Source organism: Siniperca chuatsi, linkage group LG8 (assembly GCF_020085105.1).
Source record: "Siniperca chuatsi isolate FFG_IHB_CAS linkage group LG8, ASM2008510v1, whole genome shotgun sequence".
NCBI classification, from domain to species: Eukaryota; Metazoa; Chordata; class Actinopteri; order Centrarchiformes; family Sinipercidae; genus Siniperca; species Siniperca chuatsi.
The window spans coordinates 1185337-1202204 of NC_058049.1; the positions used below are offsets into that span (position 1 = coordinate 1185337).

The 16868-nt window shown below is 40.3% G+C and overlaps 1 protein-coding gene across 3 annotated transcripts in view; it reads left to right on the plus strand.

Moving 5' to 3' along the window:
- Positions 1–14424, plus strand: part of mgat4b (alpha-1,3-mannosyl-glycoprotein 4-beta-N-acetylglucosaminyltransferase B) — a 105309-nt gene extending 90885 nt beyond the window's left edge. Inside the window, exons 11-16 of one of the 3 annotated variants that reach the window (XR_006378827.1) lie at positions 2562–2755; positions 3417–3495; positions 5378–5465; positions 9563–9675; positions 11023–11877; positions 12028–14424. Coding sequence is in view for 1 of the 3 variants with exons in the window: in XM_044204826.1 (XP_044060761.1) it covers positions 2562–2755; positions 3417–3495; positions 5378–5465; positions 9563–9675; positions 11023–11046 (498 nt within the window). In the remaining 2 variants the exon portion in view is untranslated. Of the gene's footprint in view, positions 1–2561; positions 2756–3416; positions 3496–5377; positions 5466–9562; positions 9676–11022 lie in introns of all 3 variants that reach the window. The other 2 variants (XR_006378828.1, XM_044204826.1) reach the window with 2 other exon arrangements.
- The last annotated feature ends 2444 nt before the right edge of the window (positions 14425–16868 follow it).

A 16868-nucleotide genomic window follows, 5' to 3' on the forward strand; every position in this document is an offset into this window, starting at 1 on the left:
GTGGCAGCTTTGGTTCCTGCCAGCAGCTCTGAGCTGAACGTCTCGGCTTGCCTCTGATTACTGTGTATGGATCTGCAATCTGGTCCAATCAATTGGATATTGATCCTGCTGCCCGGACCAGTGCCTCCTCTATGTGGGGACTGAACCACAGAGGCTGGTCTGCATTGGGCCCTGTATAGATGGAGGCTAAACATAGCTATTACCTTCCAGCCTGAAATGTTCAACGCAGGTCAGTAAGAAAATCAGCCCTGAGTTTTAAAAAAAATCAAAGTTAAATTGAAAGAATTGAAGTGGACGTAGGATTTATTCTTCTGTAGAGAGTCTTGTAATAAGAAGAGAATTAAGTAAAAGAGATTTGTTCAAATGTGAGAAACTACTCTGGAAAAGTCTAAAATAATCACTGGAGTGAAAATGAAGAAACTGTCATCTTTAAAGCCAATCAATTTCTAGTTATAACCCCTGGTCAGCTGTCAGCAATTCAAACAAAGAGTGACAATCGCCTCTCAGTTTGTACCACTTTAGCACTTCAAGTCCTGAAGAAGTAAATCTCTGGTATTTTGCAAGAAAAAAAGCAAAGATCGAAAGTAATAATTAATAAGTAATAAGTAACACTTTGGGAAATATGCCGACTCGCCTTCTGGCAGAGAGTTGGATGAGAAGATCAATACCAGTTATGTCTGTATGCTAAATATGAACTATGAAATAAATAAATAAATAAATGTGAAGCTAAATATGAAGCTATGGCAGTCAGTTAGGTTAGCTTAGCATAAAGACTGGAAACGGGGGGAACAGCTAGCCTGTGCAAAGGTAACTAAATCCACCTGCCAACACCTGCATTACTGGACAGATGTGAGAGGGGGGTTTTCTAAATGTCAACTATTCCCTTTAAGAAAATTTTGAAAACATAAACAGACTTTTGAGTAGCATTAGTGCTTTCTTCCTTCTTTCCCCCCCCAAATTATCAATCATCTCACAATCTATATAAACAGATATCTGCATGAGAACGCAGAATCTGTAGGCAAGATTTTGGTATCGGAAGCGTTCTGGTTTCCGTTTGTAGTCCGAGTAGTATTGACCAATCACATTTGAGCGGGATTTGGCTGACGACCATTTAGCTTTCTATCAGTCTCGGAACCCTAGAGATTAGCTTTTTATTAGCCTTTTTAAATTCATCTGCATTCAAATTGTCTGATAGCTGATGGGTTCAGAGATTGCTAATCGGACTGTAAACTATGACCTGCGCACAGAAGAGGAAGTCTTGGCCCGTTATCCGGTGTAGCCAGCGGATATCCGGCTTCCGAGATTGATCATCTTGTGACCCCTCAGATTTATGTTGTGGCTCTTTGGAGGGTTCCAACCCCCAGGTTGGGAACCACCGTCTTAAGATCTCATCATTTTTTTTTTTGAGAATAGAGTCGTTAACATCTTTAATTTCCGGTAGCTGTTTTTCAAAACTCATATACCTGCATGTTATATCTCTTTGGGCATAAATAAAGATTGTAACATTGGTAAATTTCAGACTGGACTGAAACAAATTTGTTTTTTCTGTAACTTAAGTAAAGGAAAAAGTTTCAGATTGGTGAATTAACAGAAGCTTCTAGTTAAAGAAACAGCTTTTGTTGTCTTGGTGATGATAACTAAAGAATGTATAATGACAGACAAAGCAAAAACAAAGAATAGCGACAGCTTCCTTTTACATAAAAGACTAAATAGTCTGCTCGTCAGTGTCTTCCAGAATCACACATGTAAGCGTTTTCTGATCTTTCACCAGGTAACCAATTTGGTTACTGGTCTGGATCTGGGTACCGGAAGGATACCAAAGGTCATCACTTGGTTACCATTGCTACTTACAGTGAGCAGTAGGAGAGGGCAGTTGTCAGAAAAACGTAAACATGGGTCATTTTAAGTGCAATACAAATTACCTGTCTTGTAACATGTTACTCGTAACGTGTAAATGTAACAAACATCCAAAGCTGTATTTTCTGTAGTATGGACAGTTTAAAAAAAAATGGCTTTTATAAATGTAATCAGAGTGATTTCCACAACCAAACGTTAAATCAAATGTTCAATTCAAGGCTTAAAACTATTGCAATAATGGCGACATTCACCTGTTTCAATCACTGGAAAAAGACTTGCTATATTTCAGGTTGACAATTGGTTGCTGTTCTTTTCTGAACATCTCAAAACAAAGAAATCTCAAAGTGCATCATAATAACACTAACTGTGATGTCATGCTTATGTTGCTTGCTAGCGTCTCTGCACTGAACTGAAACTGGATTAGTCATCAAGAACAGCTAGCAAGGCTGGCACTGATACCAGTCTGTGTAAAAGGCTATTGGCAGTCTACAATGACTAACGGTTCGTATTATTTTCTGGTCACTGCACAGTGGCGTCATCTTCGTATTCCTGTTGACTCTCCAGAGAAACTCAACACAAACATACAGTAGAACATCACTCCCTGATATCTGAATACCCTTCTCTTAATTAGAAATAACTGTACAACTGCATAAATCCCCTGACAAATAACATTTTAACTCAACAAACTCCATGGTTTGTTCCAGGATAAGGACTTTGGGAAACAGACCCTCCATAAGGGTCACGCCAACCCGTTGGCGGAGGTGACGACCAGCCTGAAGACCTACCAGCACTTCACCCTGGAGAAAGCCTACCTAGGGGAGGACTTCTTCTGGGCCTTCACCCCTGTAGCAGGGGACTTCATACGGATACGCTTCTTCACACCTGTCCGCATTGAGAGGTTGGTACCAAGGAGTTGCAGGGTATAAGGTCTAAGGTTACCGGGGGGTTACACCAAACAGTACAAGAGCATTATGGGTACTGGAGGGTAATTGGGGGTCGCACCGTCACACTAGGGAGTTACAGGGTCCAAGGTAACAAGGCCTTATGAGGGGTACCAGGGCGTCACATGGTACTATGGTGGTACTAAGTAGTTACACATCTCAGGGGCAGCAGACGATACAAGGGCTTATTGAGTCTCAGGATCTGAGAGGGTACTAGAGGTTACCCGGTGTGAGGGTAGAAGATGCCAGAGCTTTACGGGGCACTAGAGGGTACTATGAATTACGGGGGTCTCGGGGGTACGAGAAGAAACCAGGGCATTACAGGGTCTTAGATGTTACAGGGTGTAAGGGATACCAGTACTAACTGGGATACCAGTAAGTACCGGGGAGAGTACTAGAGGATATGAGGAATAACATGGTCTCAAGGTATTATGGGTTACCAGTTACAGGGTCAGGTACTTTTAGACCAGTGATGGTGCCAGGTCCATACAAGGGAAACAGCAGAATATTTTTTTTGCTACTACTACTTCTACGTACTTCTGTTACTACCACTACTGCTATCGCAATGATCATTTTCCACAATATATATCGAACCGTCTGTCTCTCTTTACCTTTCAGGTATTTCTTTCGGAGCGGAAACATCGAACATCCAGGAGACAAACTTTTCAACACATCAGTGGAGGTTCTTCCCTTCGATGTGAGTCTTGAAATCCCACTTCAACTTTGACAGTTTTCCTGGGCAATGAGGGACTTTTAGCAACATTCATTTTCAGTTTGACCTCCAAATAAAATGGATTAATCCGGATACGTTAGTGGCTCGTTTCCAACCTGTCTGATTGATTAAACGCCCATATTTCCTGCCCTGTCGGACTTCTTTTTAGCAATGTCACTGTGTTTCCAGATATTAACTTGGAGAGTACATTGTTGTTATTACTGATAGAAATGATGGACGCAACTTCCAAGTTGGAATAAACCGAAATTATCTTTTAAAATAAATCAGTTTTATCTTTAACAAGAGATCATGTATGGATCTGTATCAGATGATATAATAGTGAAAATATACTCAGTTTGTGGTCCCTGGAAGTTGAGGCAGAGTGATGGATCACTGCGTCTTCCTCCTCTGTGGTCGACTATAAGATGAAGGCTGATTAAGACTAAGTGTCACAGCAGGACAGAGTGACATATTCTGAGAGGAAGAGGAGCTCAGACTGAGATCAACCTCTGCGGAGGGGAGACGGAGGAATCAACCGACCACTTACAGCAAGCTGAGAGAGATGACCGAGAAGGTGGAGGCGGTTCCCGGAGTAACACTGACCAGGAGGGAGGAGGAGAGGGAGGTGATATCAAGGGCTGATGGGAATGGAGGATGTGGAAGATTAAGAAGATCGACAGGAGGAAGAACTTAACACTGACAGAAACTAGAACGGACATCTGAAATAATAAGATTTTAACACGTGTCTGTTTTCTACAGCACACTGACACTATTATGTTTTCTTTCTGAGAAAAATCTTGAATTTCAGTCTCTCCTTCCTCTTTTAAAAATTAACCAAGAGGGGCACACGATGGAGCAGGGGGGAAAATTCCTGTCCACCACTACAAAAACCTGATCTTCGGTAGCGATACCTCCACTTGGTCGTGTGTTTCCCATGTGTGTTAGTTGGTGGGAAGCCAGAGAGGGATCTCGTCCTTGTTCTTGCACAATGAACTCCAACCGGTTGGTCAGTACTGGCAGATGAAAAGATGCAGTGAATTTGCCGCCAAGTGATTTTAAATTGTTGGACTTTGACAGATTTTACAAAAGAGACCTGGGAGAGTAAAGCATTCACATAAAAGCCCCAAACAACAAAAGAATCGACTTTGCGGGTTTTCGTTCTGTCTGTAACTCACAAAACAAATACGTCCATGGCGTCCGCTGATTGGTGCATTTCAGCCACTCAGATTTTATATCCTCTCCATTGGTTGATTGATGACTTGATTGATTTTTACAAAGGGGAATCCTGTCAATATGAAAACGGGAAATCAGGACTTAATTCAAGTTAAATTTCAAACGTCCAATTTGAATTTAATTTTCAAGTTTAGGTCACACATTTTTTTGGCAATTTGAAAATGAAAAGGCCGTTTCACATTCAGATAGATTTTAAATGGACTGCATTTATATAGCGCTTTTCTACTTTACGGACAAAGTGCTTTAACACACCAGTGGCGCTGGCCTGACCAACTCGGGGTTCAGTGTCTTGCTCAAGGACACTTCGACATGTGGACAGAAGGAGCTGGGGATCGAACCGCCGACCCTACCAGTAATGGACGCCCCCCGCTCTACCTCCTGAATCAAAGTTCAGCAAACTTTTGTCCTGAGACAAATGGACACAAATGGAAAATGGAATTTAAATTTGACTAAATTACTTCATTTTAACATTGGCAGCCGTAGACTTCCATAAAGCGGCGTTTTTCTTGCTGCCTCTCAAACTCTCAAAGAATAATATTTCTCATCCATCCGTTCATTTTAAGTAATTTAAGGTACTCTGATAAGTTACTACGACAGGGTAGTGAATGTGTGAGTGTGTTGGTGTGTTTTCCAGAATATCCAGGCAGAGAAAGAGGCCTTGACAGAAGGGAGGGAGAAAACGCCAAAGTACCATCGGACAGAAGACGGATTCATCAGAATAGGTGAGTGATGAGACGGAGACACTACTACCCACATCACATGCTGAAGTGTCCTCAAGCAAGGCACCTGAATGACCTGCTCAGTGACTCTCAGGCTGTCTGGGGCTTCAGTCAGTTCAACTAAAACTGATATCTCTGTATCGATATATATTTCTTGACAATATTTACTCAAGTATTCAAAATCATATGGTAGAAAGTTAAATTATTTAAAGTCTGTTTCATTTAAAAGATCCAGTCTGTGCTCAGATATTTAAGATTTCAGACTGTAACAGATTTTTTTTTTTTTATACGATACATATACAAGTAGAGACAGTAATTGATAATCAGAATCAGAAATACTTTATTGATCCCCGAAGGGAAACTCTTTGTTACAGCAGCTCGCCTTTACGTCAGTGCACACAGGAGAAAGTACTAGCAAACAATATAATACACTACACTATAAAACAGGTCAGAAAATAAATGAAGTACCAGGTGGGTATAAGTATAAGATAAACTAAGTGTTGAGTACCAAGTGGGTTTACTGGTTGATGATGAAGTACAGTATATTAATACAATGTAACTAAATATGTAATAAGTAATATTAATAAGCAGAGGTGCATGTACGGTCGAGAGTAATGGAGGTATATAATATCAATAACAATAAATAAGAAAAACTAACATGGGAAAACTAAATATTGCACAGGAGTAATACAATATTGCACAATTATTCAATTATGGCGGACCCTTAGAGGGAGGAGCTAAAGAGTCTGATGGCCACAGGCAGGAGTGACTTCCTGTGGCGCTCTGTGGTGCATTGTGGGGGGATGAGTCTTCCGCTGAAGGCGCTCCTTTGCTTGACCAGCACGTCATGGAGCGGGTGGGAGACGCTGTCCAAGATGGCGTGTAGTCATTGAATAATACTGATAATATTGAATTATCTCCGTGCTAATCAATAAGTTCATACAGCAGACAGTTTGATGTGCTTAACGAGCCGTGTGTTAACGGAGAGGAAAGTTATGTTCAGGGCAGCAGTCCCTTTGCTTTTGTTTTTTCTGCTTCAACGAGGACAAACACACACATCTGAACTTCTACACTTATTGATATAATACATTCTGTAACTCTAACTTTAACCCAAACCTAACTGGACACTAAAAGAAGAAACTCTTTGAAGAATATCTGAAATCTAAAACTAAATAACTGAACTAAGACTAAAAACTAAACCGCCACACTCCAACTCTAAATATACACGACGATAGTGCCCGGTGACAGTACGTCATCTACAAGTTTCTGAAGCAGACAGTCGTTCAGCAACGAAACAAAACACATAAAGGAAGGAGTGCAGGAGGAGAGGAGGGCAAGTTTAATCATAAATTACCAGCAGCTCTTTATCCTCTTCATCAATTTTTCAGACGAGCCGGCCGATCGATCCCGGCCGGCTCTCCTTCGCTCTATTAATTTCACCGCGATGCCTCCAGATATCCTGTATCTGCAGAGAAACGACGAACAGCTCAGCGTCCCGAGATCCTCGTCCACAAGAAGATCAGCCGTCGGAGAGATTCGGGACTGAACAGCATGTTAGAGAGGAAGGCGGAGGACAGAAAGGATGGAGTTTTATTTTAATGGCTGTTCCTCCTCCACGGTCCATCACGGCAGATCATTGTGCGGAGAGCCCGTTATGGATCAGAACACTTCCTTATAAAGCTTTAAAAAGTTTAGGCTTTGTTTCAGGTGTTTTAATCATGATTTTATTCATGGACACTCTAGTAACTGAAGGATTTTTTGGCCCTTTGTGCAGGTTTACAGGGTTATTGATGGATTATTAATAAGAAAAGGCTCATTAGATTTACACAAAGTCCACTGAATGACACCTGACCATTTACTCAGTTTAATATACCTTTAAACTGAGGGGTTAAATAACGGGTTTTGAGAAAAAAGTAGTTGAAATGGCACGTTACTGTCAGGACTGTAACTTGCCTACCTTGTTTTGAACCCTTGTTTTGAAGTGGTGGAAGAAGCACTCAGATATTTTACTTAAGTAAAAGTAGTAACACCACAGTGTAGAAATACTCTGCTACAAGCAAAAGTCCTGCATTGAAAATATTACTTAGGTAAAAGTACAAAAGTAGAATCAAAAGATACTTAAAGCACCAAAAGTAAAAGTACGCCTTGTGCAGAAAGGCCCATTTCAGAATAATGATTATAATCCAATTATATTATTGGATTATTATTATTGGTTCCTCCGACGATACACGTGTCACTTTAACATTGCAGCTGGTAAAGGTGGAGCTAGTTTTAATTACTGTATAACTGCTGGGTAGTTTAATCTGTAATAATACATCATCTTTATTAGTTTTTTATATATTTAGTATTAATAATCTGAATCTGCAAACTAACTAATATTGTCACATAAATGTAGTGGAGTAGAAGTTGTATTAGAAATAACTCAAAATTGTACTTAAGTACAGCACCTGAGTAAATGAACAACCTTTACATTAGAATAAAAAATAAAGAGCAGACAGTCTGTTTTATTTTTTAAGCTCTGGGTTTTATTTTCTTCATTGTTTGTCTCTGCGTGATCTCTGTTTCTGAGAAAAGCTCTCAGACAGCCGAACACATGTCGCCGGGTATTGAACGAAAGCCATAATACCCACAATAATAACAGATAATACCCCGTGATAAACAATAACACACACACCGGGACGCTGCTCTTTGTTGGGATTACGGTCGCACTCGTACCTGGAAGCGTCGCTGCCAGCACGATAATCCCAGTAAATAAATCCTCAGAGGGATTATTGCTCTGTTGAGGTGCAGTCACACCCAAACCAACCTTCACTGAGCTGAGAGAAGACTGAACACAGATGGCTTCTGATGGACACAAATGAATGTAAGGATAACAAAAAAAGCAACAGAAAACCATCACAGAACCACAGGGGTCAGTTAATGGACTCTGGATAAATGTAATGGGTCTCAGTAACCATTAATAACCCTGTAAATCTGCACAAAAAGCATGAAAACCCCTTAATTACTCACCTCCATCAACAAGTGAATAAATAAATAATAACCCAGGAACAAATCCCTTAAAAACCTGCGATACTAACTCTCACTGTTTTTAAATGAATGGATCATCTTGAGTGGCTAACTAATGTCAGTTCGTGAATGTTGACCTTGAGGAGTGCAACACTTGTTTTTACCTGAAACGCTTTAAGTTTAGTTAGAACTGCGTCATGTTTTTGAAACTGCCACCAGATACTGTCAAAGTATTACACTTTCCAATCCAACATAATAATAAAATAAGTGGAAACAAAATTCATCAATTAGGAAAAAAAACAAATGATGACTACTGATTCATTAACTACAATGCAAAACCTTTTACAATTACCAAATAAATGGAAACAGTGACGCAGGAAAAAGCCCTTAAAGCATTAAAGCAGTGCAGCGTCCCTGTGGCTGCTGTGCTGTTATATATTCTATCATCAGGTTATTATTCCTCGTGCATTAATGTAAAGCAGGATGTTGCTGCTGTCAGCTCATCTGCTGATTCTTTTCTCCGTCGATCCGTCGATCGATCGATCGGTTTGGAAAACTTTGTGAAAACGGTGAGAAACGCCGTCACGACGACCCAGAGCCCAAAGCGACGCCTTCGCCGTGTCGTCGTGTCCGAGCGACAGTCCAAAGCTCGACGTTATTAACAAACATCACAGTTATTACAGTCGTTCAGAGGAAAAGCAGCAGATCTGCACATCTGAGGAGCTGCAGCCAGGAAGGGATTTACAGGAGAAACGACTCCAAACATCAAAACAGCTGCTGATTAATTTTCTGTCAATCGACTAATCGATTCAGCTGAACTTGTATAAACTGTTAATTTATAACAAAACATCAGATTTTCTAAACTCTTCATGTGTTTTGTGTGTAAAAATCTTAATTTGTAAAGTACTTGAGTAAATTCTCTGTGTAAATGACCGTGTGTTTTAAAAAGTGGTCACAAGGCATTCTGGGAAATAGATGTAACCGAGGTCGGCAGGAAGCGTGCTCCCCAAACAGAGACTCCTGAACATCACAGGTTCCCTTCCATCTAACGGCCCATCGGGTGTATTGATCTTATTGATCTTCGTCTCTTCCAGGAACCTTCCAGAACGGGATCGCAGAGGGGGAGGTGGACCCCACCTTCGGGCCCCTGGAGGCCATGCGTCTCTCAGTGATGACGGACTCGCCGGTCTGGGTGATCCTCAGCGAGGTGAGACCACCTGGAACCAGATAAAAACCAGTGTGACCCACATGTTTTTATTCATAAATGGTTTTTGATGAAGACCTCCATCCAAAGGACCTTGAGGGGGTTTCTGAGGGCACTTAGGGGGTTCTAGGTTCCTCATTGGAGTTTATGGGTACCTGCAGAGATTATATAGATTTCATTGAGGGTTAAAGGAGTTCTTGAAGAGGTTCAAAGGGTTCTAAGCACCCATGAGGGTGTTCCAGAGTCTTAAAGGAGTTCCCAGGAGTGTTTTGGAGGTTCAAGAGGTCCTTGGGGTATTTGGAGAGCTTCCAGGAATTTCAAAGAGGGCTCCAAGACTCCAAGTCCCGGTTCTAGGGCTTGTTAAGACGTTGGGGGTGGTTATAAGTGTTCTTGAAGAGGTTTCAGTGGTCCCAGGCGTCCTGTTAGGGAGCTTCTAGGAGTGCTTGAAAGTTCTGAGGATAAAATGGCCTTGAAGAAGATAAAAAAGGTGTTTGATGGGATTCATCCTTGGAATCCTTGAGGGGGTTTCCAAAGTTCCCGATGGAACTTGATAGAGATGCAGGAGACCAGGAGGAGGCTTCCAGATATCTTTCCGGGGACTCTGACGTGGCTTCAGGGTTCCTTGATGAGGTGTCAAGGGTTCTTGGGAAAAGTTCAAGGACATGTGAGGACATAAGAAGACCCTTGAGGGGTTTGACGGGCATCAATATGAAAGTATGTGACATGTATCAATAGATTAGACTTCTCATTTCGGTCATTGTAGTCATTTTCAAACAACCGTTACAGCAGAAGAAGTGAAACCTACATTCACAGCAGCAGCCTGCAGTCGGACAACGTAACAAATCCTTTCAAACGTCTGTCCAAATTAATTGCAAGGGTCAAAAACAGGTCATTCGTCTGGATTTAAGGCCCAATAATAGGGCTGTTGTTAAAGGATAACTTTCAGACTGTGGCATGCAAATGTTTGAGCGTTAACCCCTGACCCCTGACCCCTGACCCCTCTCTGAGGATTGCTGAGGAGAAAGTCTCTCCATGTTAACCCTTTAAAGAATGCATTAATCTGGTTCTCGTGCTGTTTTTAAGAGGCTTTTTTTTCCATCCTGACAGCCGGAACATTTCTGGAGGAAACTCTGAATATTTTAAACAGTTGAACGTTAAACTTCGGCAGCTTTAATGCAAAAAGATGTGGATCGCTATCAACTTTTAAAAATTCAGTATTAGTCAAACTCCAACAGGCTTATAAACCACCAGTGTATATGTTCATGCTGGTCTGTACTTGTGTTAATGCAAAGAGCCTGCTGGTTCCTCCTGGTTCTTACTGGTTCTTCTGGTTTCTTTGGTCTCTCTCAGATCTTCATAAAGAAAGCAGAGTGAAGCTCCTCTCCCCCTCAGCGATACCTCGGCACCTCCGAGCGTTCAGCCGAGCTGACCGGAGGCTCGTCAGCTGCCGTCCTGCTCTAGTCCCGCTCACCAGATCCCCACCGCGGCGCAGCAGCGCCGCCGTCTGGCCGGACCTCGCCGCTGCAGGGCTGAACAGATCAGAGACTGAGAACACATCACACAGACGGACCGCTGATAACAGGCTGAGTGGGAGAACCTGTCTGACCCGACATGCAAAAAGAGAGTTTCCTCTCAGATGATGCTGTAATTAGTCCTGAGTCTGTATTTATGTGTACATACAGTAAGTAAATGTTGAAAACACTGGTAACCGTGGAGGCGGCGGCGGCGGCGAGAGCGCCGCGCACCACTTCTGATGATGAAACCGCTGCTTCAGACTCAAAGGCCTCTTTCTTTCTGCAGATGGTCGGTCCGGACCTTTCTACCAACACTACCCCACCAGTATACCCCCACAGTAACCATGTATGTGCATATATGCATAGCGATGTACACACGATCATAGGAATGCCCTCTCAGTGTGTTGATATGTGTCTGTAGTTGCTGCTCGGGGTTCAGACCTTTTCCCTCCATCGGTGAGCGATTTGCCTTAAAGAAGACGAAGAGCAGACTTACTTCAAACAGAAACGAGTCCCAGACTGAAACATGTAGCGACAACAAATACCCAGAATCCTTTGCTGCGACCTTCTCACATCTTTGTGGCTTGAAACTACTGACGATGACAGCTGATATTTTGTTTATTTTAAGTTAACTGAGGCCTTCTCACTGACGACCGCTGTTCTGCTTTACAGTGCTCTAATGTACTCTACAGTACTCTACAGTACTCTAATGTACTTTACAGTACTCTACAGTACTCTAAGGTACTCTAACGTACTCTACAGTACTCTACAGTACCCTAAGGTACTCTAACGTACTCTACAGTACTCTAACATACTTTACAGTACTCTACAGTACTCTAAGGTACTCTAATGTACTTTACAGTACTCTAACGTACTCTACAGTACTCTACAGTACTCTAAGGTACTCTACAGTACTCTACAGTACTTTACAGTGCTCTAATGTACTCTAAGGTACTTTACAGTACTCTACAGTACTCTAATGTACTCTAAGGTACTTTACAGTGCTCTAATGTACTCTACAGTACTCTAAGGTACTCTAATGTACTCTACAGTACTCTAATGTACTCTAAGGTACTTTACAGTGCTCTAACGTACTCTAACGTACTCTACAGTACTTTACAGTACTCTACAGTACTCTACAGTACTCTACAGTACTTTACAGTACTCTAAGGTACTCGAATGTACTCTACAGTACTCTAATGTACTCTAAGGTACTTTACAGTACTTTACAGTGCTCTAATGTACTCTACAGTGCTCTAATGTACTCTACAGTACTCTAAGGTACTCTGATGTACTTTACAGTGCTCTAATGTACTCTACAGTGCTCTAACGTACTCTAATGTACTCTAAGGTACTTTACAGTACTCTAATGTACTTTACAGTGCTCTAATGTACTCTACAGTACTCTACAGTACTCTAAGGTACTCTACAGTACTTTACAGTACTCTAACGTACTCTAGTTTCCTCTGCTGTGCTCTATTGTACTTTACTGTACTGTAGTTTTCCAGTCCAGTGCAAAAATGAAGATTCACAGTTTTTCTTTTCTTTCAGTCTGTCATTGACACGCCTTTGGTAATAAATAGTATAAATTATAAAATTCTTCCAATAATTTAATTTTCGTTTCCCTGTGAAGACGCAGACTATGTCTTCATGTTGGCTTTCGTGTCAAGAGGAGAGAAGTTTTGATAAATTGTTCCCTCAAATCATTGATGTTGTTTCCTTCAGTCCACGTCTCCTTGTGTTCCCTCACATCTAATTTTGGCCATTTTCATACAGTTTTTGTTCCCTCGCTTCAGTAATTTGTGCCCTCAAATGATCAAAATAATTCCTTCAAAATTCCAAACGAGGAGTTGTCTCCTTCAGGCCACGTGTCCTCGTCGCCCCCACACTCTCACTGTGGACCGAAGGGATTTAATCCACTTTGATCCGGATCTTAGATTGCATGTATGTGAACGTATATCCACATGCTTTACTGTGCTTCTGGTCTGTCACTAAACAGTGATTTTTATTTGAACCTTTCCTGTTTCAACACGACACAAAGCAGCTACATGAGGAAATGTTTTGTTTTTTTTTTCCCAGTTTTGGTGTGGAAGACGTTGACTTGTCTTGCACAGAGTCCTGACCTCAACCCCATCCAACAGGAGCCAGACCTGATCCTGGTGCTCTGGAGTCTGAATGGGAGCAAATCCCTGCAGCAGGTTCAACTGGAAGGACTGAAACCGGCAGAGTGGAGGCTGAACACGGAGTCAGTCACGCGTGGCTGCAACGTTCAGCTGTCCGCATACTTTTGGCCTTCACATTACTTCTTGTAGGTTTTGGCTGTTAAACACAATGTTGAGCTTTTGTGTTTGATATTGATTAAACCATAAAAGTCTGGACTTAGTGAAAAGACACCCAGACGTCTCTTGGTTGATTTAGTTTTTTCAACTTTAAGACTTTTTCGACTCTGTTGAAAGAGCGAATTTATTATATTTTTCGGTTATAGTGCGTTTACATTCGCACAAGTATCCCTTTTTATGATCAGGTTTTTGGAGTATCCTGGTTATGTGATGCGTATGTAAACATCCTGGTGTCAACACCTGATCCTGGTTTCTTTCCTGTTGGCTGAGACGGTGAGAAATCAAGAGACACCTGCAGGCAGATGATCAGAAACCTGCATACTGTTACGATCGTGTGAACAGGGAGGTGAATAACCAGGTTTCATATCCCGAATAAGATCAAAACCAGGATACTAGTGCGCATATAAACGTGCAGGAAGGACCTGCTTCAAATAGAAAAATAGTAAGTTAAATGCTGTTGAAACAACAAAACAACGGTTTTAATGTGACTTTCACGTCTTAAAAAGATTCACTTTTCAACCAAATTCGGCCCACAAATTTAAAATCAACAACTCCATTGTTATTCAAACCAATTATTATTATTATAAGTACTAATTTAAGGGAGCGATTTTAGCAAAACCTTTCCTCCGACACTTCCCAGACTCCTTAAGATCACAGCTTCTGTCAGAACTGGACTTCAGATGGAGAACAGACAACAGAACTTGAGTTTTTCAGATCTGAAGTGAACTGAGCGTCTTCAAGCTTCAGGAAACATCCCGACTTTTCTTTGTAAGATGCACTGGAATGCATTGCTATAATCTCGTGTTTTGTCTTTTTGTATCCTTTAGATAAACTCTATTTAAATGATCGGAAACTTCTATCCAATGTGTGAATTGTAATAAAGACAGAAATTTAAATGATTTTTCTCTTCGGATGTAGGTTTGTTTTGAAAGACCGGCTCCAGTTTATTTCGTAATTATAAGTGTTTTTTTTGGGTGGGAAGATTTCTGGGAATGTCATCAGGTTTCATCAAAGAAACTGACGAAACACTAACGTCACTCCACTGGTAAGAAACTGATTAATCACAGGACAGCTGTGATGTCTGAATTTATTGCAATTTCATGCAGAAAAAAGTGAGTCGACCCTGAAAACTGTGGTCTTCACAATAAAAGTCCAGTTTCGCATGTTGCAGCCAAATGAAGTGTAAGCAGATAGAGAGAAAATGGATGCAACTAAGCAGCTTCATGGTTCATCACTGTGAATAAAAGTGGCCTATTGTTCAGCCGGTCTGGCGAGGTGATGGTCACATGGATGAAGATCACATGATTCTCACAGCTCTGCACTGAGACAATCAAAGGGACTGCTGAGATACTTTAACCTACTTTAAAAGTACCGATACCACAATGGAAAACTACTCCATTACAAGTAAAAGTCCTGTATTCAAAATCCTGCTTAAGTAAAAGTGCAGAAGTATTATCAGTAAAATGTAGTTATAGTATCTGCAGTAAAACTACTGGTTGTTTAGTAAAATGTCTCCTGTGACTGATTCTGATTCTCTAGATTGTTAATACTGATGCATCAACATTAATGCTTGTAGCTGCTCGAGGTGGAGCTAGTTTTACTGCTTTATATATGATTAGTTAGTTTAAACTAGTATATATACAGTTAGCTAGTTTTACTGCTTTATATACAGTTAGCTAGTTTTAACAGTTTTATGTACAGTTAGCTAGTTTTAACCGCTTTATATACAGTTAGCTAGTTTTACTGCTTTATATACAGTTAGCTAGTTTTAACAGTTTTATGTACAGTTAGCTAGTTTTAAATACTTTATATACAGTTAGCTAGTTTTACTGCTTTATATATGATTAGTTAGTTTAAACTAGTATATATACAGTTAGCTAGTTTTAACCACTTTATATACAGTTAGCTAGTTTTAATTGCTTTATATACAGTTTGCTAGTTTTAATTGCTTTATATACAGTTAGCTAGTTTTAACTGCTTTATATATGATTAGTTAGTTTAAACTAGTATATATACAGTTAGCTAGTTTTAACCACTTGATATACTGTTAGCTAGTTTTACTGCTTTATATACAGTTAGCTAGTTTTAACTGCTTTATATATGATTAGTTAGTTTAAACTAGTATATATACAGTTAGCTAGTTTTAACCACTTGATATACTGTTAGCTAGTTTTACTGCTTTATATATGATTAGTTAGTTTAAACTAGTATATATACAGTTAGCTAGTTTTAACCACTTGATATACTGTTAGCTAGTTTTACTGCTTTATATACAGTTAGCTAGTTTTAACCGCTTTATATACAGTTAGCTAGTTTTACTGCTTTATATACAGTTAGCTAGTTTTAACTACTTTATATACAGTTAGCTAGTTTTAACCGCTTTATATACAGTTAGCTAGTTTTACTGCTTTATATACTGTTAGCTAGTTTTACTGCTTTATATACTGTTAGCTAGTTTTAACTGCTTTATATACTGTTAGCTAGTTTTAACTGCTTTATATACAGTTAGCTAGTTTAACTGCTTTATACACGGTTAGTTAGTTTAGCTAACTGTATATAAAGTAGTTCAAACTAACTAACCGTGTATAAAGCAGTTAAACTAGCTAACTGTATATAAAGTGGTTAAAACTAGTTAACTGTATATATACTAGTTTAAACTAACTAATCATATATAAAGCGGTTAAAACTAGCTAACAGTATATAAAGCAGTAAAACTAGCTAACTGTATATAAAGCGGTTAAAACTAGCTAACTGTATATAAAGCAGTTAAAACTAGCTAACTGTATATAAAGCAGTTAAAACTAGCTAACTGTATATAAAGCAGTTAAAACTAGCTAACAGTATATAAAGTGGTTAAAACTAGCTAACTGTATATATACTAGTTTAAACTAACTAATCATATATAAAGCAGTAAAACTAGCTAACTGTATATAAAGTAGTTCAGTTTTAACCACTTTATATACAGTTAGCTAGTTTAGTCCAGTGGTTCCCAACCTAGGGGTCGGGCCCCTCTGAGGGGTCACCAGATGAATCTGAGGGGTCGTGAGATGATTGATGGGAGGAAAGAAGATAAAACACAGTTCTGATACACATCTGTTTTCAGTTTTTGGACTTTTCTGTAATCTTTGATATTTGTTCTTAAATATTGGATGGTTTTACCTCTTTTGGACCACACCACACATTTATCCATCATCATCATTATCATTCACACTCACACGCCGATGGCAGTGAGGTACCACGCAGGGTGCTGGCCGACCATCAGGAGCGATGTGGGGTTTCAGAGATTGCCCAAGGACACTTCGGCATGTGGACAGGAGGAGGTGGGCATCGAACTGCCGACCCT